This window comes from Odocoileus virginianus, unplaced genomic scaffold, assembly GCF_023699985.2.
Source record: "Odocoileus virginianus isolate 20LAN1187 ecotype Illinois unplaced genomic scaffold, Ovbor_1.2 Unplaced_Contig_24, whole genome shotgun sequence".
NCBI classification, from domain to species: Eukaryota; Metazoa; Chordata; class Mammalia; order Artiodactyla; family Cervidae; genus Odocoileus; species Odocoileus virginianus.
Window position 1 is genome coordinate 1,074,274 of NW_027224341.1, and position 23,995 is coordinate 1,098,268.

The 23,995-nt window shown below is 40.2% G+C and overlaps 2 protein-coding genes across 10 annotated transcripts in view; one reads left to right on the plus strand and one right to left on the minus strand.

Annotated features, from left to right (window-relative positions):
• The window catches only part of CEP162 (centrosomal protein 162), a 103,056-nt gene extending 91,362 nt beyond the window's left edge, over positions 1 to 11,694 (plus strand). For both annotated transcript variants that reach the window (XM_020885723.2, XM_020885724.2), the window contains exon 27: positions 10,166 to 11,694. In XM_020885723.2, the coding sequence (XP_020741382.2) occupies positions 10,166 to 10,369 (204 nt within the window). In that variant the 3' untranslated portion in view covers positions 10,370 to 11,694. The remainder of the gene's footprint in view (positions 1 to 10,165) is intronic.
• A 10,734-nt stretch (positions 11,695 to 22,428) lies between these two features.
• Positions 22,429 to 23,995, minus strand: part of MRAP2 (melanocortin 2 receptor accessory protein 2) — a 53,644-nt gene continuing 52,077 nt past the window's right edge. For all 8 annotated transcript variants that reach the window (XM_070464455.1, XM_070464457.1, XM_070464456.1 and 5 more), the window contains one exon: positions 22,429 to 23,928. In XM_070464455.1, the coding sequence (XP_070320556.1) occupies positions 23,538 to 23,928 (391 nt within the window). In that variant the 3' untranslated portion in view covers positions 22,429 to 23,537. The remainder of the gene's footprint in view (positions 23,929 to 23,995) is intronic.

The following is a 23,995-nucleotide window of genomic DNA, read 5'->3' on the forward strand; positions in this document are numbered from 1 at the left end:
CTTCCAGCTGATTCGGTTTCTGTGGGAGCTCCTTCTGGCTTGTAGATGACCTTTCCTCAGGGTGTGCTCTGTGGGGTGGGGAAGTGCGAATAGATACCTCTTTTTATGAGGACACTAATCCAGTCTGACTAGGGCTCCACCCTTGTAACTTCATTTAACCTGAATTAGTTTCTTACTCCAAATACAGCAAAACTGTGTATTGGAGCTTTAACATATGAACGAGACGGTGGGTCACATACAAACAGTATGTAAATTTATATACTCTTTGAAAACAACAATTATATAACATGCAAAGCTTTATGGATAGCCCAAGTTCCACAGAGAAACCCTAGCTCTACTTAATCATACCAAGATTCTAGCTCTTTATCATACAGAAACTAATAAATGTGAAATGGAACACAAAGAGATTAATGTACTTGATTTCTTAGGCTTTTTTTTTTGTGCACTTCTCTTAAAAACATTGTAGTCTAAGAAACCACCAGTCATAGTAGAAATAAGGCATCATCATGTGTCACCATATTACCAGAACCTACCCATATTATATAATTCCTGTTGTAAAAAATGGTTTTAAGTTGTTGATAAATATGTTTAACATTAACTTTCTTACTTGTTATAAGCACATACTATATTATAGCCTTAGGACATATTTTGTAGTCTTATTATAAACAAATGTGATATATAAACATATATATAAGTTCTCTATATATTATTTCAATATGGCTTATAAAATTTATTTCACTTGCTTAAGCAAAAATATAGTAGGGTTTTTAGGACATCCTTGATTTATAGAAAGGTGATAGATATCAGTTTGATGTATAGCATGGTAAAAAATCAGGACATCATCAAAATGGTGAAATGGTTCATTCCTGACTTCAGGATCCCTTAGAAGAAGACCACCTAGCAAGTATCTATAAATAAGACACAGTTTGAAAGTCTGGGAACACAGGTGAAGTGAAGCACGCTTTTACATCAGAGAGACCAAGAAGGACCACATTAGAAGTGTAAGAGGAACAATCAAACTGATAACATTTTTCCTCCCCTAGAACAGAATCCAAGGTGAACATCCAGCTCTCCCACCATTGTGGGTTGCTTCCTAGGAGACCCATTCGAGTTTTCCTTCACGGGTATTTCAGGGGTAATCTGTAGGGCTTGACCATTGGGGATGAAACAGAAAAGGGGGACAGGATTTACAGTAACCAGCACTTGACTCGTGGTAGACCAAGTTCCTGCTCAGAGTAGTGCCCAAGGAGACACCAGCCAGTGGCTGTTCACATTTGCTGACCCTGTATGGCCAGGGATATCCGGGTACAGCTCTGCCTGATGCAATACCCCAGACAATGAGCCTTGCCAGCCTTGGAACCTTTTCCACCACCTGCCTGTGTAGGGAAGCTAATTCATATCCCCATCTAATGCTGAATACAGCTTCCAGCTCCCCAAGCAAGGAAACCTAACCAGGTGCCTAGAAGCTGTGTAGCCCATCCTACAACCTCACTTATAATGGCACTTGAGCCCGGAGAGCCTAGACAGCAGCAGCACTGTCTATCTGCAAAGCTAAGCCACTGGCTTAGTAGTCTTATCTAATGTGGAAGCTCAGTCACAATTCTGCCTGATTTAGGTCCCCAAAAAGTCGATCCCATCTTGGACTTTTTCTGCCACCCCAATAATTCATGGCACCATCTACTGCTAAGTGTAGTACTCAATAGAGTTTGAAAAAAAAGCATGACCAGAAAATCTCGGCAACTGCAGAACTCATCCTCTTAGACACACTTGGCTTCCAGTCCTATCCAGTCCCAGCCAGCAGCAGCCTCTTGACCTGAGAGCTCAGGCAGTATCCTTACCCAAAAAAGAGACCCTGATAGCAAGTTCCACCTGCCCAAGGACACTACCAGCTGACCTGTCCAAAACCCCAAGCTGAGCTAATAGACAACAGACTGTCTCTGCCAATGCCAACATATAAAGTCTAGAAAAGGAGTCCATTTACTCAAATGCACAGATAGCAACACAAAAATCAAAGACCATGAAAATCAGTTAAATATAATACTATCAAAGGAAACTAACAAAGCTCCAATACTGCTTATAACAAAATGGAGATGTGTGAACTGTCCTAACAGAATTCATAAAAGTCCTTTTTAAGTTAACTACAAAAAGACACAGAAAGACAACTGTATGGAAATCAGAAAACAGACATGACCAAGATAAATTCAGCAAAGAAATATAAACCATTAAAAGAAAAAAGAAGATCATAGAACTGGAGAATTCAGTAGACAACTGCAGCAGCAGACTTGACCGTCCAGAAGAATCAGTAAGCCAGAAAACAGGTCATTTGCAATTATCCAGTCAGAGAAGCCAGAAGAATGAAAAAGTGAAGAAACCCTGTGGAATTTATGGGACACCATCAGAAAAAAACATTATCCCCACTATGGAAATCCCAGAAGGATAAGTCAAGGAAAAAGGGACAGAAAGTTTATTAAAGGCAATAATGGCTAAAACTCCTCGGGAGAGATATGGACATAGATTCCTGCTTTGCAGGTGGATTCTTTACCTGCTGAGATACCAGGGAAGATAGGTTTAACCCATGAAGGGCTACACTAAAACACATTATAATTAAGTTTTCAAAGGTCAGAGACAGGTTCTAGTTCAAGTGGGCAATGTAAAAAGACCCTGAACTCACCTCCTCCGCTGGGCACACTGATCTACAGCATACAGAATGATTTTTTCAGGACAGAACCCCCAAAATAACTGAGCACCTCCTACACATTGGATAAATGAGAAAAAAGAAAACCACATCAAAGTAGGTAGGAAAGGATAAGACACAATCTCACCATAAACCTCTCCCCTAGCACAGTGATTCACATTCAATAGGGAACTGAAAACCCAAGCTTCTCCCTGAAGGAAAAAGGGTTTGAACCCCATTGGACACTCCAACTTTTAATTCCTGAACCTGAGAGATGAGCCCTGGCAAAAGTCCAACTTTGAAAGCTAACGAGGCTTGTGTCCACGAGACGCACACGGCTATAGCAAACTTGAGAAATAGTTTTAATGGGCTTGCACACAAAGACCGCCCACCCAAAGGCCCAGTGCAGGGACAGATGCCTGAAAAGGCCTAAATAGACATTTCTCCAAAGAAGACATGCAGATAGCCAGTAAACATGAAACATTGCTCATTATCAGAGAAATGCAAATCAAAACTGCAGTGAGATATCACCTCACGCCAGTCAGAATGGCCATCATCAAAAAATCTACAAACAATGCTGGAGAGGATGTGAAGAAAAGTGAGCCCTCCTGCACAGCTGGTAGGAATGCAAATTGGTACAGCCACTATGGAGAACAGTATGGAGATGCTGTGAAAAGCTAGGAATAAAGCTACTGTATGATCGGCAATCCCACTCCTGGGTATATATCTGGGGAAAAACCATGGTTTGAAAGAACACATTCACCCCAGTGTTCATTGCAGCACTATTTACAATAGCAAGGATGTGGAAGCAACTAGATGGCCTTTGATGAATGGATAAAGAAGTTGTAGTATATATATACAATTGAATATTACTCGGCCATAAAAAGAACAAGTGTGAGTCAGTTGATCTGAAATGGTGAATGTAGAGCCTCTTAAGCAGAGTGAAAGTTGCTCAGTTGTGTCTGACTCTTTGTGACCCTGTGGACTATACAGTCCATGGAATTCTCCAGGCCAGAATACTGGAGTGGGTAGCCTTTCCCTTTTCCAGGGGATCTTCCCAACCCAGGGATCGAACCCAGGTCTCCTGCATTGCAGGTGGATTCTTTACCAGCTGAGCCACAAGGGAAGCCCAAGAATACTGGAGTGGGTAGCCTATCCCTTCTCCAGCAGATCTTCCCAACCCAGGAATCAAACCGCAGTTGCAGGCAGGTTTTTTACCAACTGAACTATCAGGGAAGACATACAGAATGAAGTAAGTCAAAAAGAGAAAAGCAAATATTGTGTATTAGTGCCTCTATGTGAAACTTAGGAAATGGTACTGATGAACCTCCCTGTAGGGAAGGAATGGAGACATAGACGCAAAGAACAAACTTGTAGGCACAGCAGGGGACGGAGACGGTGGGACAAATGAAGAAAGTAGCACTGATGTGTATACTCACTGCCATGTGTAAAATAGCTAGCTAGTGGGAAGCCGCAGCATAACACAGGAAACTCAGCCTGGTGCTCTGCAACAGCCTAGGTGGGACTGGTGGGGAATGGGAGGGAGGCCCACGAGGGAGGGGCTTTTATATGCATGTATATACATGTATATATGTATGTATGTATACATGTGTGTATATGTATGTATATATGTATGTATATATATGTAAATACACACATACATAGTACAGCAGAACCAACACATTACATTATAAAGCAATTATCCTTCAGTTTAAAAAAAAATGAAATTTGAACATTTTCTAACATCATATACAAAAATGAAATGGATAAAGACCTAAATGTAAGATTAGATATGATAAATGTCTTAGAAGAGGACATGGGCAGAACACTGACATAAATTGCAGCAATGTCTTTTTTCATTCATCTCCTAGAATAATGGAAATAGAAACAGGACCTCACTAAACTTAAAAGCTCTTGTACAGCAAAGGAGGCCGTAAACAAAGAAAAGGGCAGTCCACAGAACATGAGAAAATATTTGCAAAGGAAGTGACCAACACAGGATTAATAGCTCATACAGCTCTATTATCAAAAAAGCAAAACAGTCAAACACTGGCAGAATATCTAAATAGATACTTCTTCAAAGAACATATACAGATGGCCAAAAAGGAAAGAAAAGATGCTCAAGATCACTAACTACCAAAGAAATGCAAATCAAATGTACAGTGAGATAGCGCCTCGTACCAGAATGGCCATCATGAGAAAGTGTACAAACGGTGAGTGCTGGAAAGGCGACTCTCATGTACTGTTGGTGGAAATGTAAATTGGTACAACCACTATGGAGAACAGTATGGAGGTTCCTTAAAAAACTAAAAATAGAACTACCTTATGACCCAGCAATCCCACTCCTGGGCATGTATCTGGAGAAAACCATAATTGAAAAGATACATGCACCCTGTGTTCATTGCAGCACTATTTACAGTAGCCAAATATGGAAGCAACCTAAATGTCCATCAACAGAGGAATGGATAAAAAGATATAGTACATATATACAATGGAATATTACTCAGCCATAGAAAGAACAAAATAATGCCATTTGCAGCAACATGGATGTCCTAGAGATGACCATACTAAGTGAAGCAAGTCAGAGAAGGCTATCTTACAATATTGCTTTTATGTGGAATCTAAAAAATATGGCACAAGTGAATGTATTTACAAAACAGACTTTCAAAAACTTATGGTTATCAAAGGGGAAATGTGATGTAAGGGAGGGATAAATTAGGAGTTTGGGATTACCGTATAGACACCACTACACGTAAAATATATAACCAATAGGGACCTACTGTATAGCACAGAGAATTCTGCTCAGTATTCTGTAGTAACCTATATAGGAAAAAATCTGAAAAAGAAGGAATATTTGTATATGTATAAGTGAATCACTTTGCAGTCCACCTGAAACTAACACAACATTGTAGATCAAGTACTCCAATACAATTATAACCTCAGAATTGAGAGCAGCTTCCAAATAGCAAGGAAAGCCATAGTTTTAAAAGGTCCCTTTCACACCTGACTAAAAATACTAAATTTCTTCCATAATTTCAGTTCTGGGGGGAAAAAAAAACACAAGACCTAAAAAATACACTACCATGTAGCTTCTTACAAACATCTCTACTGTTAATCTAGGAAACATGTCACCACTAGAAAATGCAAAGGTTTCACTGTGTGGTGCTAGAACAATCTTTTGACTTCATTGTTCTGTTGGGTTTTTTTTCTGGTGGAGTAGTTGATTTACAGTGTGTCAGTTTCTGGTGTACGGCAAAGTGGTTCATTTATACAAATACACATACTATTTCAGACTCTGACTGAAGATACAAATCATCATAAGCAGGGCTTCCAAGGTGGCACTCATGGTGAAGAATCTTCCTGCCAATGCAGGAGACACAAGAGACACAGGGTCAATCCCTGGGTGAAAAGATCCCCTGGAGGAGGAAACATGGCACCCCACTCCAGTATTCTTGCCTGGAGAATTTCATGGGCAGAGGAGCCTGGTGGGCTGTAGTCCACGGGACATAACTAAGCACACACACGCACACATTTCAATCAATGTAGGAAAAAACCTTTAACACGAACGCCCATTCTTGATAAAAACTCAACAAATTAGGTATAAAAATAACGTACCTCAACATGATAAAGGCCACATGTAACAGGACCACATGTGTATGCGTTCGTCTCTCAGTCTGTCCAACTCTTTGTGACCCCAAGGACTATAGCCCACCAGGCTCCTCTGTCCATGGAATTCTCCAGGCAAGAATACTGGAGTGAGTTGCCTTTCATTTAACATCAAAATCTATAATGACAGGTTGGAATCTTTTCTGCTAAGATCCAGAAGCAAGAGAAGAGTGCTCATTCTCACCACTCTTATTCAACATAGTATTAGAAGCCTTAGCCAGAGCAGTCAGGCAAAGGATAAAATTGTTTCTATTTGTGAATGACATTATTTTGTATAGAGAAAATCCTAAAGACTCTACCTAAAAACTTCTGGTGAATTCAGTGAATTCAGTCAAGTTCTTTGATACCAAAATCAGTATACAAAAGTCAGTAATGTTTCTATATACTAACAACAAATTATCTGAAGAATAAAATAATTCCATTTATAATAATATCAAAAAGAATAAAATACTTGGAAATAAATCTGTCCAAGGAGGTAAAAGATCCATATGTTGATAACTATAAGGCATTGATGAAAAAAATTAAAGACAAAGGTATTCCGTGTTCATGATTTATAAGAATTGATACTGTTAAAATGTCCAAAGCCATCTATAGATTCACTGCGATCTCTGTCAAGATTCCAATGGCATTTTTTATACTGATAGAAAAACCATTCTGAAATTTGTATGGAACCACAAAGACCATGCAGAGTCAAAGCAATCCTAAGGGAGATCAATAAAGCAGGAGGTATCTTCATTTCCTAATTTCATACTATATTACAAAGCTGTAGTAATCAAAACAGTGTGGTCCTGGCATTAAAAACAAGCACATAGCCCAATGGAATGGACTCTAGAACCCAGAAATAAATCCATGTATATATATATTTGATAAGGGAGCCAAGAATACCCAGTGGAGAAGAGACACTTTTCTTTATAAATGGTTCTGGGGAAATGTAATATTTACATGCAAAAGACAAACTAGATCCCTGTCTTACACCACTCACAAAAATTACTCTAAATGGATTAAAGACCAGAAACCATAAAATTCATAGAATAAAACACAGGGTAAAAGTTCACTGATACGTGTCTTGTCATAGATCCTTTTTGGATGTGATACCTAAAGCACAAACAACAAAATAAACAAATGGGCCCACATCAAACTAAAAAAGCATCTGCACAACCATGGAAAGAATCAAAATGATGTAAAAGCAAGCTCTGACTCATACAACTCAATAGCAAAAAAAGAAAAAAACTAATTAAAAAATGGGCAAAGGACCTGAATAGATGTTGTTCCAAACAAGGTATTTAAATGCCCCACAGCTGTATGAAAAGATGCTCAACACCACTAATTATGAGGGAAATGCAAGTCAAACCCACATGGAGGCGTATCAAAAGTGTATTTGTCTGCTCGGTTGTGTCCAACTCTTTGGACTCCATGGACTGTTGCCTGCCAGACTCTCTGTCCATGGAATTTTTCCCAGCAGGAATACTGGAATGGGTTGCTATTTCCTACTCCAGGGGATCTTCTTGACTCAGGGATCAAACCCGCATCTCCTGCTTGGCAGGTGGATTCTTTACCAAGGCAACATCTGGAGAAGGGCTATTATTAAAAAGGCAAAAGTATTGGCAAGGATGTGGAGGAAAAAGAACTCTTGTGCACTGTTGGTGGCAATGTAAATAGGTGCAGCCAGTGTTATTTACAGTATTTGCAGTATTATTTACATCAGCCAAGACATGTCCATCAGTGGGTGAATGGGTAAAGAAAATGTGATATATATATATACACACACACACACAATGGGATGGTATGGAATGGTATTCACCCATTAAAAAATAGGAAATCCTAGCACTTGGAAAAAACATGGATGGATCCTTAAGGGCTTTTGGAAGGTTAGACAGAGAAAAACAGACACTATGATCTGATATGTGTATTCTTTAAAAAAAAAAAAAAAAATTAAAGATGAGATTGGTAGTTCCCAGAGGCAGGGTGTAGATGTGGGGGAATTGGATAAAGGTGGTCAAAGGTTAAAACTTACAGTGCAATAGAAGTTCTGGGTGTATAATGTACTGCATGCTGACTGTAGTTAACACTTATATTGTATATTTGAAAGTTGCTAAGAAAGTAAATCTTTTCATCACAAAAAAATTTTGAATCTTAACGTGGTGACACATTAATTTATTGTGGTAATCATTTCACAGTATTTACATATATCATGTCATTTCTTTGCATAACTTCAGTTCAGTCGCTCAGTCGTGTCCAACTCTTTGCGACCCCATGGACTGCAGCTTGCCAGGCCTCCCTGTCCATCACCAACTCCCGGAGTTTACCCAAGACTCATGTCCATTGAGTCGGTGATGCCATCTAACCATCTTATCCTCTGTCATCCCCTTCTCCTCCTGCCTTCAATCTTTCCCAGCATCAGGGTCTTTTCCAGTGAGTCAGCTCTTTGCATCAGGTGGCCAAAACATTGGAGTTTCAACTTCAACATCAGTCCTTCCAGCAAACACTCAGGACTGATCTTTAGGATGGACTGGTTGGATCTCCTTGCAGTCCAAGGGACTCTCAAGAGTCTTCTCCAACCCATAGTTCCAAAGCATCAATTCTTCGGACTCAGCTTTCTTCACAGTCCAACTCTCACATCCATACATGGCCACTGGAAAAACCATAGCCTTGACCAAACGGACCTTTGTTGGCAAAGTAATATGCTATCTAGGTTGATCATAACTTTCCTTCCAAGGAGTTAATGTCTTTTAACTGTATACCTTAAACTTGTACAATGTTATGTTAATTATGTCTGAATATGATTGAAAAGTCGTTAAATGCCAAGTTTTAATATATGAGACCTCAAAATAATGAACTGAAAATTCATACAGTGTTTTGAATTCCCCATAACTCAAGCACCTATTTATACAATGTCTGAAATTCTTTTATTTCACTGATAAATTATGAAGTAATTATTCGATAGCCAGGCAGAATTATAAATTTTCTTTCAGAGGTTCAGCATGTATAATGTCTGGAAACATTATTGGTTTTGTTGCCTTAACCTGTTACTTTTTTATGTCTAGCTTTGTGTGATTTGCAATGACTGTGATTAACATTTCCCTTCTGGTAAGGTATTTTATTAATGACATTGTAAGAACAGTATTGTAAGTTACTGGACAAAGTACTTACTTCACAGCTGGAAAAAACTGATCTACATAAAGAAGGCAGTCTAGTATGGGTAGTTAAGAGGAGGGGCCCTGGGCCAGCCCATTGGTGTGAATTCTAACTCTGCCTCCAGTGGCCTCTGTGTGAATCTAGGGCAAGTTAATTGTTTTATTTATCTGTGACTCTTTTTCCCCACCTGTTAAATGAAGATGGATATGTAGAATATCTCCTGGCATGTTACAAGATTGAATGTTAACATATATAAGACTTGAAGCCAGGCCTGGCACATGATAGGTGTCATCGTATGGTTCATTAGTGACATGTTGCATTAAAACTGTCTTGATTGCATCTCAAGTGCAGTTCTTAAGAACAGCATTTTAGGGATGTTTGAATTCATTCCAAGGTATTAAATGCTTTAAATGGTATCCTGCCCTGCCCCAACCGAGGCTTAAAATAAAAAACTTTAAACTTCTTAACTCCCTATCAGAATTAGATACTAAAATTCCCACTTACTCTTTGCTTATAAGCCTTTACTGACCTAATGGGGCCTGTTAGGTAAGGTTCCTCTCCCGCTGCCCCATCCCCTCTGATACATAGGTCGCCAGGTTACCCTTGTCAGCATTGACCCAGTTGAGCTCCTAGAAGCTGTTAGAGGCTCATATAAACTCTTAACAGTAATGTGGTATTTTTAATTTGCAGATAATACAGCAGACACACCAGGTAGTAGAAACTGAGCAAAACAAAGAAATTGAGAAATGGAGAAGACTTGCACAGCTGAAGAATCGGGAGCTGGACAAGTTCCGAACGGAGTTAGACTCGATCTTGGACGTTCTCCGAGAGCTGCACCGGCAGGGCGTGGTTGTGCCAGCCGCTCTGGCAGAAGTGAACGCACCAGAGTATTAGTAGAAACTCACATGTCACTCGACCTCACAGAGAGGCCTGCAGATGGTTGGGGTCCCTGTCAGAAGGAGGCTTTTGAAAAAAGTGATCCAGTATGTTGCTGGAACATAAGAACAACATTTCAAAATAAATTATATTTTACCAGCTAGGGGAAAATAAAAGCAGCATTAATGGTGTATTTTACTGGAAAAAGTTATCAACATTTTAAATAATTTAGACAGTCCCTTTATGGCAGATGATTAGAACTGGTATTATTTATTGCAAAAGGCCTCACTTACACACTAGATATGGGAAGACAACAAAATTGCAGGTATTTGGCCATTATTGACTAGGTGTGTATTTTTAATTCTTGCCCAGAAGAACAGCTCCTCTTTCTCACAGAAACGGGGGGCAGTGTGAGCACTGTGGCTCAGACAGTCACTGGTGTAATAGTGCTTCATGTTCATTCTGACAAGTAGGTAGATAGTGAACTCTCGTGTTTTCCCAGATTTCCACCTCTAGGTGCCTCATTTTGCACCTGATGCAAGGTGAAAGGTATACATCACAACTAATAGGGGAATTTGATTTATTCAGTTTTGTTTATGCTGTGTGTCTCAAATGCCAGTCCCTCTTTTGTAACTCTAAACAGAATGCAACATTTTTACTTTATTTAAGAAGTAAATATATGTTCACTGAAGAAGTTAAAAGCATGCCAGATTATAAAATAATTAAAAGTAGCCAGATTATTCTCTTACTTCACAGTAGCGTTTCCAAAAGCAGATAATAGGCACGTGAGATACTGGCGAGTGAGAGCTGTCGCTGGGGCTACCCCTGGTGGCTGCTTTGTTTTCAGCTGTTCTGGCTCACTGTTGTCCAGTAGGAGGGTCCTATGAGCCACGTGTCATTTAAAAATTTTTATAGCCACATTAAAAAAGGTAAAAAGAAATTAATTTTGGTAATTTATGTGATATATCTAAAATAATATAAAAATTGGGATTTTACATTCTCTTTTTCATCCCAAGTTTCCAAAATCAGGTAAGTTTTCATTTACAGCACATCTCAGTTTGAACCAGCCACATTCTAAGTGCTCAATAACCACATGCCAGCAAGTGGAGTTCTAGAATAATCATTACAAAGTGAAGTACTTTATAAAGGACATGTGAAGTAGAACTTGGTAAACTTATAGGTAGTAAATGTGAAATGTGGAAATCAAATTAAGGAATACAATTAATGTGTGTATTAATGTCCAGCATTTTTAATGTCCTTTTCCTAAGGGTAGAAAGCATTAATTATAGTTTGCTATTTTTTTATGTGAAAGAGTTGTAAGTTATAAACTATTTTGGTTATTATTTCAGTGTGTTTTGTATACTTTTTATCTGCAAACCTATTCATTTATAACTGTACCTTCCCTTTGTCTTTTTGACTGACCCTCCATGGGCCATCCATTCTAAGCTCAAGCACGGCTGAGTCTGAAACACAGATAGTACAGACATCAAACAGATGATCAGTTCCCGAGAAGGTGCACCCTGCTTTTATGAGGACTCCATATTTTGGAATAAGCCACACACGTGACACAGCTTCGATTCCATTTACAGAGTAAAGGTCCATATCCACTATCAGAACTGCTAGTTACAGCCAGAAACCTCAGAGACCGTATCTCGGCCCTTCGTTTTTGCACTGAGAGTCTAGGATGAGAACACAGATCAACACGTTTAGACCATCTTGAAAAAAAGAAAGGCAGAAAGGCTTTTATGAAAATTCAAACTCCAGAGACTATCAGTCCCCTTCCACCAGTTCTGTCCCCTCACGATGTCATAAGACACCTGCATCCACAGGCTTGCCAGCCCTGGGAAGGGCAAAGTTCAAGATTCTGCTCAAGATTCAAGGTTGCTGCTCACACCATTGCTTTTGTGTGAGCAGAGAGGTTACGATCAGATCTATTACTTGTGAGCCCACAGCATTCCATAACTAGCTGTACCCATCAACCCTTAGAAATCCAGGCTTTAATATTAGGGTTCCATTCCAGACTGGAAAAATTCTAAATCAGTGACTAAATACCAAGAAGATGGTAGCCAAACCGAAGGGTGCCTATTGGGGAGGTCCAAAGTCTACAGGTACCTTATTTAACAAGTCATTTTAATTTTACCCGAGATTAAACACTTAGTAGTTATGCAATGGCTATCCTACTTTGAAGAACCCCTTAGCAGTGAATGGGCTTCCCTAATAGCTCAGTTGGCAAAGAATCTGCCTGCAATGCAGGAGACGCCCAGTTTGATTCCTTGGTCAGGAAGATCCCCTGGAGAAGGGATAGGTTACCCACTCCAGTATTCTTGGGCTTCCCTTGTGGCTCAGCTGGTAAAGAATTGCCTGTGATGCAGGAGACCTGGGTTCGATCCCTGGGTTGGGGAGATCCCCTGGAGAAGAGAAAGGCCACCCACTCCAGTATTCTGGCCTGGAGAATTCCATGGACTGTAAAGCCATGGGGTTGCAAAGAGTTGGACGTGACTGAGCAACTTTCTCTTTCACTTTAGCAATAAATGGTTAGAGGAGTGAAGTTTGAAAGTTTTCTAGTCCCTGTGCTGTATGCTAAGTCACTTGAGTTGTGTCCGACTCTGTGACCCTATGGACTGTAGCCCTCCAGGCTCCTATGTCCATGGGGATTCTCCAGGCAAGAATACTGGAGTGGGTTGCTATGCCCTCCTCCAGGGGATCTTCCCGACCTAGGGATCAAACCGAGTCTGATGTCTTCTGCATTGGTAGGTGGGTTCTTTACCACTAGAGCCAAATCCCTGCTACTGATCATTCTGCTCTAGTATTTGAACCCATTAATTACAGCCTTTTTCAGTTCTTTCGAAGGGTCCTTTAATGAAAAGCACATGTAATCCTTCTCAGCACCTGTTCAGCTAGCTAAGGGATTAGTTCCTAGCCCAAACTAATCTATTTCCTTCTCTCTAAAGCAAAGTATTGGAAGGACTGATGCTGAAGCTGAAACTCCAATACTCTGGACAGCTGATGTGAAGAACTGACTCACTGGAATGAGTGAGATGATGCTGGGAAAGATTGAAGGCAGGAGAAGGGGACAACAGAGGATGAGATGGTTGGATGGCATCACTGACTCAATGGACATGAGTTTGAGCAAGCTTCGGGAATTGGTGATGGACAGGGAAGCCTGGCATGCTGCAGTCCATGGGATTGCAGAGTCAGACACGACTGAGCGACTGAACTGAAAGCAAAGTAGGTCTGGGTTGGTTGAAAGCTTAAATCACAATCACCTAAATAGTGCAAATAGGAGGACTCTTTCCCACCAATGCCTACTTTATAGGACTGTTGTAAAAAATAAGTTTGAAGAGCACCATTATCAAGGGATCTACGGAGGAAAGAGGCACCACGTTCCATCAGTGAAATAAAATAGGTTGTTAGTAAATTCAGTAGCAAGAGGCTAGACTTCATGGAAAAGCAGACAAAAAAGGGAGTGTGGCAGTAATTGTACCAGGTAAGCCTCCTTGGAGCACAGAGGTGAAGAGGCAAGAACACGGCAGGAGTCTGACCCAGTGAGCTAGTCTTAAATAGCCTGCCCTGAACGTAAACCCTTTCTGTGGCCTTCCAGTGTCCCCGCCATAGGGTATTGATAGTACAGTGAGAAAGACCTGATGCAGAGGGCCTATGCAACTCCTTGGAGAAAGGTCTGGAAGGAACTTGGATTTGTGAGGCATGGAAAAGTGAAGTCATTAGAGAAGAACTGTTTACAAAAGGGTTAAGTTGACCTCATTGGGGAAGCCTGAGTGGACTGAAGATCCTGGTTGCTTTTCTCCCACCAGTGGCAGGAAGTGTAAAGATACTTGCATGCCCACGTCTTACCTGTTTTGCGCATCATCCTGGCCGTGTGCAAGGAGCACTCATGAGATCAGGCAGGTGCTTACTCCCCTGACTTGGGGTCAGAACCTTCATAGGAACCAAGTTCCTCACACATAATAGGGGCTTAGTAAATTTATCACCTTCTGTTGTCCTTGGACTTTGATCTACATCCAACCCTTTGCTCCCATCAATCCCCAAAGATCATGTCTACTCTCATACTCACAGCACAGTTGTGCTGCTTCCAGCAGAATGACATTGGATCTGCATCTCTACTGTTCCTTTCTCCTGAGTGCCAGCCCCTATTCCCAGTTCCTGCCAGAATTACCCAGTGTCCTTGTAAAACTCAAATGTGTTTGAAACCAACTCCTTTACTTTTCTCCCTAAAACCAGCTGCCCACTCCCCTGGGTTTCAACATTCTCCAGTCAGTTCCAAACTCTAGGGCATCCTTGACCGTCTTTGTCAACCTGGGATGCTGTAACATCATAGATTACCATAGATTGGGTAGCTTAAACAGGGAGCATATTCCTCAAGTTCTGGAGGCTGAGAAGTCTGAGGTCAGGGTGTTGGTGCTTCCTTGCTTGAAGAGAGCAGACTTACTGTGTCCTCACATGACCGAGGGTAGAGAGACACAGCTCTCTTGAGACCCTTACAAGAGCACTGATTCCATTACTCCTGAGGGGTCCACTCTCGGAACCTCATTTAATCCTATCTGCCTCCCAAAGGCCCTGCCTCCTGACATGGGAGACAGGGTTTCAGCACGAGAATTTTGAGAGGACACACATACTCAGTTTACACATCGACTAACTCTCCCCAACGTGGAGTCGTTAAACCTGTAGCCAACTTCTCCAAAATAAGGCTTATATCAATCTGTCTTTTTCCATTCCCATATCCACCACCACAGAAGCCCAGTCACCATTTTACTTATTTTTCTGGTAGAGGTTTAATCTATTTCTCTACTGCAGTGTTCTCCTCACTCCAAACAGTCTGCGAAGCAGCACTGCCAGCTCTGCTTCAGCACCCCGTGTTCCCCCTTCACCCTGTTGCTTTTTAGGTGCAAATGTCAGAATCCTCACCCCAGCCTCCCTCTCCATCAGACCGTCTCCACCTCTTACACACATCCTCCCTATGTTAGTTTTCTGTTACTACTGTATGTAGCACCTTACTGTTCTGGAGGTCAGGGGTCCAACACAAGTCTCATCTGGCTAAAATCCAGGTATCAGCAGGGTGTGCTCCTCCTGGAGGCTCCAGGAGAGACTATTTCCTTGCTTTTTCTGGTTATCAGAGGCCACCCACATCCCTTGGCTTGTGGCCTCACTTCCTCCACCTTCACTGCCAGCATGCTTGCATCCTCTCGGGACATTCTTCCAAGATTACATCCCCCTCTGACTTCTAAGCTCAGTTGGGATGTGTTCTCCTCTTTTAAGGACCCAGGTGATTAGATTAGGCCCCCTGCAGGATAATCCAGGCTACTCTTCCCACTGTGTCCTCTCAGGATCCTCTTTTCCCATCCCACTCAGGCTTTATGTGGCTATGACACTCACCTTGGGTAATGATTCCTCTTGTGAGCAATGTAAGGCTCAAGACACTTAAGAATGGCATTTTTGCTTTTTTCTTCCTTAGTCTTTCCACATTTGTTACATGTGGTGAGTCTATGAACCCTGTTTATTTGCAGCCCAGCACTAATCTTTAACGCGTTTAAAAGGCAATTATTAGAAGATAGAAATCCTCTTGGATTTTTTCCCTAAAATATCTGTAGTCCCCTTTGCCACGTACAGTAACATTTTCACAGCTGGCTACCTTGTGGGGAAGGGAGGGACATTATTCTGCTCGCCACACTCCCATCATTCATACTAACCTGCTGATCTCAAGCAGGTTTGCCCCCTTCCTCCTTGATCATCTCGTTCCCACCACTTCCTTTGTTTGCCGTGCCTACATCAAATGTCTGATCGTTGTTCTCACTGTATATACACACACATCCCCTACCCATTTATTTTCCTAGACTCTTCTAGAGGAATCAAATCCATAATGGTAATGATGATATTGACTGATTGCAGGGGACTCTCACGGATTCTGATCAAGAGGGAATCATTGCAAGGCTGCTGCAGAAACAGGCTTAACTGCTGTAGTGTTTAATGGAATCAACTAAGTTCATCATTTTTTAAAATTTTATATCATTTTATTTAAGATTTTAACATGAATTTTCCTTAACCACTAACCAAGTTTTTACTCTAGGACAAAACTCTAAGAGGATTTCTTTCTTCCAATGAATTGGCTACTAGCATTTCAAACATGTGATCCCTTCAAAAAATAGTGCTGGGCTACAAATAAACAGGGTTCACATGATCTCACCAGATGCAATGAATGTGGAAAGACTAAGGAAGAAAACAAAAAGCCTTTCCTAAGTGTCTTAAACCTTGCATTGCTTACAGAGAAAACATTACCCAAGATCACTGTCACACCAACATAATGCCCACATGTAATAGGAAAGCTAGTTTTCCTAAGCATATGGTTATGTTGCTAATTTGTTAGGTGCTAAAACAATTTCCTCATTGTATATGTTCCTAATAAGTACGGAAGAGTTTAGGCTCTACAAAGAAAGGTAAACATATTCCCCTGCTGCCAAATCTGTAGACTGAACGTCCCCATAAAAAGGACATGATTATACTTCCTACAGAAACTCCTCCTGAGAAATAACAGGCTTTTAACTGCAGTTCCCCTAGTGGAGGGCTACAGTAGGACTGGAGGGAACCACTAGAAACACAGTAGGTCTGAGGTGAGGCGCTGCTGCCCTTGGCAGCCAAAGATGTCATTGATGTCTTTAAGGATGAACATTTTCTCAAAAGTTCAATGAACAGGGAGAATGTGAACAATAAGTAGATTATTAAGACAGTTGTTAAGCTGCATGTAACTAGCACCACAAGTCAAATATAGCATATTTTGATACTTAGAAAGTAATTATCTATTTTTCTTTAAAAGTGCATTAGTAGCAATAGAAATAATAAAGAATGAGCCATCTTGGAGATAACAATAGAAAAAACAATTCTAAATCTGTCAGATTACTTTACAACAGGCAGGAAATGAGCTAGATGTCTTCCACAGACATCTCAGTGTCAGACTCACTCCTGCAAAGTATAAAACTAGTTTTTCAGTAGACAGAACAAAGTCAAGATTCCTGGATCTTGAGAGGTTTACTACATGGCAGGGGAGATCAGACAAATACATGTAGCCAAATATGAATAAATGCAATAAAAGTATGATGAAGTGTGCATGGAGCACAGAAGAAAGAAACTCCTTTCACCTGGGATCTGGAAAGCCTTTTTTGGAAAAAGTGGCTTTGAAGATGGCCAGAGAAATGGGTGAAATTTTGGTAGAGTCATATGTAAGGAAGGGAATTTAAAAACTTATCCTAAATTCAAATAAAGATGCAAAGGATCTCAAGTACCCAGAACAACTCTGAATAAGAAAAACAAAGCTGGAGGACTTAAACAATCTGATTTTAAGACTTTTTAAACCTACAGTAATCAAGAAGTATGGTCCAGAACTAAACCAATACATACATGGACAACTGATTTTCAGTATCAGTGCAAAGGCAATTGTGGACAAAGGATTTTTTTCAACAAATAATGCTGCAACAATTAGGTATCCACATGCCAAAAAAAATGAATTTCAATCCATACTTTTCTATGTACATAAAAATTAACTCAAAATGGATTACAGATCTAAATATAAAATCTAAAACTATAAAACTTCTAGAAAAAAAAATGTAGGATTAAACTCTTACGACTTGGATTTGGCAAATATTTCTTTGCTACAACACCAGAAGTATGATCCATTTAAAGGAGAAATGAAGTCACTCTGAAAAAGAATTTATATCATGAATAAAGAACTCTCAAAACTCAATAATAAAGCAAACACCCCAGTATGACAATGAGGAGACTTGAAAACACGCCTCACAAAGATATCCAGGTGGATAAATAAGCACATGAAAAGATGCTGAATGGGATTTTTCAGGCAAGAAACTGGAGTGGACTGCCATTTCCTCCTCCTGGGGATCTTCCCAACCCAGGGATTGAGCCAGAATCTCCAGCATTGCAGGTTAGATTCTTTACCATCTGAGCCAGCTGGGGGGCTTATTAGTCATTAGTGAAATGCAACTAAAAACCACAGTGAGATACTACTACACACACATACTAGAATTAATAAAATTAAAAAGACTGACCTTGCAAAATGTTGGCAATGAAGTAAATCATTAAGAATTCATATACACTATGAGGAATTCACAGTAATATTTAAACAATTATTTTAGAAAACTGATAAGCAGTTTCTTTAAAAAGATAAACATCTAAGATATGACCCAGATATTCCTCTTCTAGGTGCTTTAGAAAATAAAAGCATATGTCCATAGAAAGACTTATAACCAAATAGTCACTGCAGTTTTCCTTATAGTAGCCAAAATTGTAAATAACCCAAATATCCATCAATAAGAATGAATAAACAAATTATGGTCTATCCAAACACTACTCAAAATAAACTACTCAGCAATAAACACTACTCAGCAAAAATAATAAACTACTAATCAGGGATGAATCTCAAAATAATTATGCTGAATGAAAGCAGTCAGACAAAATAGAGTAGATACTGCTTGAATCCATTCATACAAGTATCTTGAAAATGCAAACCAACATACAGTGATAGAAAGCAGATCAGTGGTTTCCAGGGCAAGAGATGGGAAGGGAGGGATTAAAAAAGGGCAGAAAACTTTTGGGGGGTGATGGGTGTGTTCATTGTCTTGAATGTGGTAACGGTTTCTTGGGGATATACTTATGTCAAATGAATTAAATTGTATGTTTTAAATATGTGAAAATTATTTTGCCAAATATACCCCAAAGCTGTTTTAAGAAAAAACAGTTCAGTCCTGACTCACCTCAACTGGAGTAAGGTGATAGCCCCTCACTCTGTCTGGCTCATAGGAAGAAAGGGGAGAAATTACTCTCACAGAAGATAACATATGACACATCAAGGAATTTTTCACTCATGATGTCTGCCATGTTAATAAAAATTTCTAGATGTGAAAAGTGTCAAGACTATATGATTGATAATACGAGAATAAGAAACATTAAACAATTAATGCAAACACAGATGATGTAAAGAGATAACAAGAAAAACCATAAAATAATTCCCATTAATATATTTAAGAAAATAGAGGAACTTGTGGGTAAATAGATGACAACATAAAGATGTTCACCAGAGAAACATGCTGGCACGTACTTTTAAGAAAAACCAAGCTCATACTCTAGAGCTGAGGCTTTCAGTTCTGCACACATGGTGAACTAAACTAATTTGAATCCCTTTTAAGTAAAATTCTTATTAATAGTTATGCTGGATAAAATACAACAAAAATAATATAGAGCTAAATATGAAGGAGAGAGAAGTTCGCAGGTGACATATATTAATAAAAAGGACACTTAACCAGGAAAGTAAACTTGTAAGTTGATGCCACAGTACCCTGGAGGAAAGAGGCTTTAATCTGCCTAGTGAATAGGGCTATACTGTCCATTTAGAAATAAAAAGAGGAGTTCATACCAGATGTGCAGACTTCCTTTATAGAACCCCCCAGATTTGCATGCCCAATCACTCAGTTGTGGCTGACCCTTTGAGACCCTATGAACTGTAGCCCACTAGGCTTCTCCTCCTATGGGATTTTCCGAGCAAGAATACTGGAGTGGGTTGCCATTTCCTCCTCCAGGGGATCTTCCTGGTCCAGGGATCGAACTTAAGTCTCCTGCGTCTCCTGCATTGGCAGTAGATTCTTTACATTGAGCCACTCGGGAAGCACCTGGGAAACTCCCTCCATAAAAGTTATTGAAAAAGCTGCCTCTTCATTGAAAGGGAGACTCAATGAACTCTACATGCAGACACAGGGAAAAGATGGAGCAACCGGTGCTGCCAAGGTCTCCAGGAAAAAAAATCAAAGTCTCCCATAAAAAACCTAAACTCCCAAGTCCATGCTTCATGTGGATGTGGAATCCAAATGGATATACTCTCTTTATGATTCAGGAATTCTCAAGCAAAAACTTAACAATTCCAGATTGATCAAATCACTTGGGGCCTCAGGATAAGCAATACAAATTGTTCTCTAGGGAAACTTTTATAAACTAGAATGTGTGAGATAACCATAGGGGAAAAAAAAATACATGCTGAAGAGCTCACACTATGCAACACATGCATCCATGCATATAATACACAAGACAAAAAACAGAAGTAAATAATTGGCATGAGGAGGAAGTAGCTAATCCTCAAAGCCAGGATGATCACTATTCCAGGGCCTGAAATTATGAAACAATCTAAAAGAGAACATAAAATAAGTTTGACTGAATCATTAAATGTAAATCATAGAAAACATAATAGAAATCAGGATATCAAGAAAAAAGATCAATTTTTTAAAGAACTAAACATAACATATAAATAAAATATATATAAGATCTTACATATAAAATTCAATGGTCATTACAGAATATCGAGTAAAGTTCCCTGTGCTACACAGTAGGTCCTTGTTGATTATCTATTTTATATATAGTAATGTGTGTATGTTAATCCCAAACTCTAATTCATCTCTCTCCCCATCTTTCCCATTTGGTAATCATAAGTTTGTTTCCTAAGTCTGTGAATATATTTCTGTTTTGAGATAAGTTCGTTTGAATCATCTTTTAAGAATCAACATATAAGCAATGTCACATGATATCTGTCCTTTTCTGACTTACTTCACTCAGTATGACAATCTCCAGGTCCATCCATGTTGCTACAAATGGCATTATTTCATTATTTTTTATGGCTGAGTAATATTCCATTGTGTGCATATGTGTGTGTGTGAGTATACCACATCTGCTTTATCCATTCCTCTGTTGATGGACATTTAGGCTGTCTTCATGTCTTGGAATCCTACTCAGGGTCTCAGCCATACCTGATTTAGATGAATAAGATGATGATATTTGGGACCCTTGAGCTGACACTATATCGACTAAATATTGGACTTTGATTTGATGATGTAATTATTGAGATTTTAGAGGATGTTGGGGGTGAGACAGATATATTTTGCATGAATCTTTGGGGTCACAGAGGAGAATGTAGTAGGATAATGCCCTCCCCCCGCCAAACATGTCCATTCATAATCCCTAGAACCTATGCATATAGTACCTTGCATGGTGAAAAGGACTTTGTGGATGTGATTAAGTTAAGAATCTTGAGATGAGAGACTACTGTGGGTAATCCAATGTTAATTACAAAGGTCTTATAGGAGAGAGGCAGAATGGTCAGAGACAGAGAGGTGAAGTGGAAAGAGGTGACAGTGATACAGGGCTATGAGCCAAAAAATGTGAACAGCCTCTGGAAGCTGAAAAAGACAAGAAACGGATCCTTCGCTGGAGCCTCCACATGGAACACAGCCCTGATGACAGCTTGATTCTAGCCCACTGTCACTGATCTCGCGCTTCTGCACTTGAGAACTGTAAGGCAATAGCAGTGGATTGCTTTAAGTCACAGAGTGAGTGGCCCTTTGTTCCAACAGCAAGTGCACATGGACTCAGGAACCAACCTGAACATGAAGCACATGCTGCCTGCTATGCCATCATGAAGTTCTTTGTCTCTGACCCAGGAGTCTTGTGCCTTCTGCCAGCTTCCACAGAACTGTGTCATAACTTGTAAGCTTGAAAGAGGGGTCAAATCTTAAACCCTTCACAATTTTTGACATTTAGTCAGTAAGAACAATGGTATATAGCCATGAATATTTTTCTATCTTTTAAATATCTGTCAGTCTTCTAATAAATCTACTTTTAACTAAAAAGCCACTTAAATAGTTTTGCATCTTAGTAATAGATAACCATGGTTTATATTCAGTTACTTAAATTATGAATAATAATATTCACATTCATAAAAGCCATTAAAATCAGCACTCTTTAATGAAAACAGGAAGTTTCTTTTTACAAGAATGTATATTAACTATAAGAAGTGTCCCATGCTTTGAGTCTTAAAGAATACTATTTTCCTCAAAAGACATTATGGGAAAGGGATTTCTTTTGGTGGGATAAATCCTAAAAGAAATTTGTTACATGACTCATACCACTAGGATCCTAGAGATGACAGGAATTAGGAGGCATTATAAACGTGGAACTGTTTTTAAATAAAATGAAAATTTTTTTCTTTGTGTGCAAACAAAGAACCAGAGAAAATTATGGTGCAATAAATCTCTTTATTTTTCAGTTTAAGCAAGACAGGTGGTAAATGAAAGTCCATATTGAAAATGCCACCCAAGAGATTAGTAGCTGGCCATGCATGCAATGTGACTGTGCAAAACAAAGTCATTTCCAAAACTGTGCAGATTTCATTCCTTCATGAAATTAACCCTTGCGTTGCCTGGAATGTCTGTTGATGGGGTGTTTATAACCCATTCACCATCCCACCTCCAAGGCTACACACTAGCCACACAGCCATCACCCACACATCAGACAGCCTGGCAAAGAGCACTCTGCTTGTTCACCAGCCAGTGACGCAGCAGGTGACCAATCACAGCTACACTGACACGGACACAGAACGCACTTCCTTTGACTCAGCTCACAGCCTGCCATACATTTGGGGGATAGGACTGTCATATAAGGTGCTCACCTTGGGGCATGGGGTGTGGGGGCTGTCTTCAGATTTGAGCTGTTTTAGCAAAGCGCTATAAATTTGGCCACAGTGACCGTGAGAGGCAAGGTCTCCTGACATCCTGGGAGATGCTCGAGCCCCTGACATAAGTTGGGTTCAATTAAGGGTTGAGAGAGAGGTACAGACCTGGGGGAATGTTATAACAAGAACCAGGGGGCAGCCTCTAGTTTATATAATTTTGGGTATTTCCAGCCTCATGTGAATACAAAGTCAAAAGTCCACAAATTATTGGATGACCTACTCCAGACTCCTCACCTTACAGATAAAAAGGTGGCATCCCAGAGAATCAAAGTAACTTACTAAAGGTAGAGCATGGTAGTGGCAGGGCCAGACAGGAAACGTAGCACATCAAACCCCATTCGTGAACGCTGACGCCGAATACGTGACCAAGTTCTCAGCAAGGAAGATGAGATAGTGTAAATATTTGGTTCCCCCAAAAGTTCCAAATATGTTTAAAGGCATGAAAACTCAGCTTCACCATCTTTCTTCTCAGGGGGTTCTCTTCTCTGTCTTTCTGCCTCTCTCTCTGTCTGTCTCTTATATACAAACACACACACAATCTCGATGAACAGAGATTTCTGGCTATTCAACGACAAACCCAGCATTTTCAGGAAGACACCTGATAAAATGTGCTTCTCAGTCCAACTCTTTGTGTGAGGTCTGGACCACTGGCTTATTTTCTAGAACAATAGGTGTTTCGGAAATCAGGAGATCATCTTCCCCAAAGGAGTTCTGGTCGGTGTTGACGAAGTTGGGGATGTCGAATTTCATGAGCCTGTTCAGCTCCTCCTCTGGCCGCCCACTGCATCTGATGGCTTCCTGGAGATGAACTTCACTGCCGAGGGCCGTGGTCTGGAGACAAGCTTTGGCCCTCTCCAAGGGGTCCGCTTCACTGATGTAGCAGTGAAAGAAGGACCTGGATTCCTCATTGCCCTGTGAAGAGAACACCTTATCTGGCTCCAGGGGCTTTCCAAAGTCTGACACAAAGCTGTTCATCCTGAATCTCTTCTCCGAAGACTCTGCATTGCTGTGAAGAAAGGCAAGATAAAAGACTCCTTACCCTCCAGCTCAGTTACCCGCGGGATGATGGTTTC